General features: G+C 60.7%; 2 protein-coding genes across 2 annotated transcripts in view; one reads left to right on the top strand and one right to left on the bottom strand.

Moving 5' to 3' along the window:
• The window catches only part of LOC104992298, a 6051-nt gene that overhangs the window by 749 nt on the left and 2506 nt on the right, over positions 1–2796 (top strand). Inside the window, exon 2 of the mRNA XM_010845128.1 lies at positions 1926–2374. Coding sequence (XP_010843430.1) covers positions 1963–2374 — 412 coding nt within the window. The 5' untranslated portion in view covers positions 1926–1962. The remainder of the gene's footprint in view (positions 1–1925; positions 2375–2796) is intronic.
• Positions 1–2796, bottom strand: part of MGAT3 (mannosyl (beta-1,4-)-glycoprotein beta-1,4-N-acetylglucosaminyltransferase) — a 20183-nt gene that overhangs the window by 16413 nt on the left and 974 nt on the right. The window lies entirely within an intron of this gene.

Below are 2796 nucleotides of genomic sequence, written 5' to 3'. Positions count from 1 at the left end.
GGCAGGCAAGGGTGAAGGGCCTCGCTGCGGGTGGCCTCGGATCAGAAATCAGCGAGCTACTCTACTGCCTGGCTCCATGTCCAAGTCCATGCTGGCCAGGGCCTTAGTTCTCTGTGTTAGGAATGGGCCTCTCCAGGGTCCTCCAGAGCGGGTCAAGACATGAAGCAGGCCCTGGCTCCGGAGGAGCGTGGCCGGCAGAACTGCCAGCGTTGGTGCTGCTGGAGGTGGGATGCGTTAGACGTCTTTAAACGCACTGCCCCCCACCCCGGGACTCCCTTCTCCCCCTCCATGCACCCCCAGGTTAGCCTTCATCTCTCAGCAGGGGTCGGGGGGCCTCGACCCCCGCCTGCTCAGGAGCCCCATCTGCCTGAGGGAACCGCCCTGTCGCTCTGTCTGTCTGCCCCACAGCCCCACTGTGCCCGTGTCCCTCTCTGTCACGCAGGGTCAGCCCCACCCAGTCGGGTGGCTGAAGGCCCGAGTGAGAGGACAGCCCCACGTGGGGGGCGGACCAAGGGCTCCGGGCTGGATTCTCTCTGCAGAGAGAGACGGGGCTGGGAGAGGCAGGTGCCATGTGGTGCTGGAAGGGGGAGGAAGGCGGGAGGAGGCCAGGGTCCAGCCAGCGTGGGGCCAAGGCAGCAGGGAGGGGAGCGCAGGCCTGCAATAATAACTCAGGCAGGCTATTAATCATTAATAGAGCTTCTGATTGAAGGATGGAGAAGAACTCAGCTCCTTCCAGTATAGGACAGGAACACGCTGCCCGGCCTTCACGGAATGTGGCCAGAAGCCCGCCTCACGCAGGCCTATTGCTCATATCTTTATCAGTTCAGTTCAGTCGCTCAGTCGTGTCCAACTCTTTGCCACCCCATGGACTGCAGCATGCCAAGCCTCCCTGTCCATCACCAACTCCCAGAGTTTACCCATATCTTTATGGAGCCCACCAAAGCCAGTGGGGAGGAGACTCCCCAGAGACCCCTGCATCTCGGGCCTGCAGCTCTTGGCCCACCTCCCAGCCACTCGTCCTTCCAGACCCAAATGACCCACCCTGGCCCATCAGGACAAGAGGGTGACCAGAGCAGATGGCCCTGCCCTGCCTCAGTGTCCACATTTGCAGAACAGAGATTAGGCTCACAGCGAGGAGAAGCAAGGCCAGTCAGGCTGGGGCTGAGCACCTTCTGCCTCTATGAGAGCGCAAACTCATTTCCAGGCCCAGCACAGGAGGAGATGCCCCCAGCCCCATCTCTCAGGAGGTGGGTCAGGGCACTGTGATTTGGGCAGCAGCTGCCCAAGATCCAGAATCCAGAGGCACTGTTCTCAAATCCGGCCCCTGTGCCTTCCCACTCCTGTGCGATCCTGGGCAGGTCACTTAATATCCCTGAACCTCAGAGTCCCCCATCTGCAATGTGGGACCACCCCAGCCTCTTACCCCAGGAGGATTAAACAGGATAACACCCAAAGAGAGAGACCAGTCCGCTGAGCTTCCGGACTGGGGTCAATGCCCGCTCTCCACATGCCCTCCGTGTGCCTGGATGGCCTGGCAGGGATGCTGGTAGGGCAGTTGGCACTTCTCTCTGAAAGTCCCCTCCTCCTCTTCCTCCTCACTGGTCTCCCTCTTGCCTGTATCTTTTTCCATCTTGAAATTTTTTTCTTTTTTTGGCCACCTCCGGGCATGTGGGATCTTAGTTTCCCAGCCAGGGATTGAACCCATCCCCTCCTGCAGTGAAAACACAGAGTCCTAACCACTGACTGGACTGCCAGGGAAGTCCCCTCTCTTGAAATTCTCGATTTTTGAACAAAGGGCCCTACATTTTCCTTGGCATTGAGCCCCACCAGTTCTGTCACTGCAAAGGCCCCACAGGGCCACATCCCCCTGCTCTGAACCCTCATCGCACTCAGAATAAAATCCCAACTCCTTTCTGTACCCACAGGCCCTGGCCATCTGGTCCCTGCATCTTTGCTGACCTCATGTCCCTCGTCCACGTGACTCCAGCCACAGCCACTGCCTCCCGACCCTTCCACACCGCAGGCTCACCTGTCTCAGGGTCCTCACCCTGGCTGTTCCCTCCGCCCAGAATGCCCTTCCCTCGGATCTCCACATGCCGGCTGCCGCTCAGAGGGGCCTTCCTGACCAACCCGCTAAAGCCAGCTAAAGCAGTGGTCCCCTCCCCGGTCACGGGCTCCACAACACTCCACTGCGGAAGCCGTCTGTCTCCTTGTTTATGTGTTAGTGGTCTGTCTCCCCAACCCACACCCGGCTCCCTTGGAATGTCAACAACAGGAGAGCAGGGTCACCATGGGCCAGTCGCCGGTCCCTGCTGCTCCCCACTCCCTAAGGGAAAGCCCACCCCGGAGCAGGAGCTTCACCAACAGCCGCTGAGTGAGTACTGAACCCGGATGGGAAGTGGCGCTAGACTCCACGCCTAGCAGGATGCTCTGTGCTGTGCTGAGAAAGCCCCCTGCCCCCTCCCCGCTGAGATCAGCGCCATCCTTCCCAGGCAGGCAGCCCCGGCAGTGCCAGCCCCTCCCGCTCAGGCTCGCCCATCCTCCAGGGACAATGTACAAAGGGCCACTTCAGCTCCATCTCCAGCCCAGAAGGCCTGAGAGTGGGGGAAGGGAGGGGAGGAGAGCAGAGGGGAGGAGAGGAGAGGGGAGGGGAGGGTCCGCCCCACCCCTTCTCTGTCCTCAGGGTGCTTTCTCTTGCTCAGGCTGGGTGGGCGAGAGAGTCAAGCTGCAGCTGGAGGAACTTTGTCCCAGGCGTTACACCCTGGGAGGTAGGGGTGGGAGCGGGCCTGGGCTGTG

This window comes from Bison bison, unplaced genomic scaffold (assembly GCF_000754665.1).
Source record: "Bison bison bison isolate TAMUID 2011002044 unplaced genomic scaffold, Bison_UMD1.0 scf7180017864213, whole genome shotgun sequence".
In the NCBI taxonomy this organism is placed as follows: domain Eukaryota; kingdom Metazoa; phylum Chordata; class Mammalia; order Artiodactyla; family Bovidae; genus Bison; species Bison bison.
This window is presented reverse-complemented; position numbering and strand designations above follow the sequence as displayed.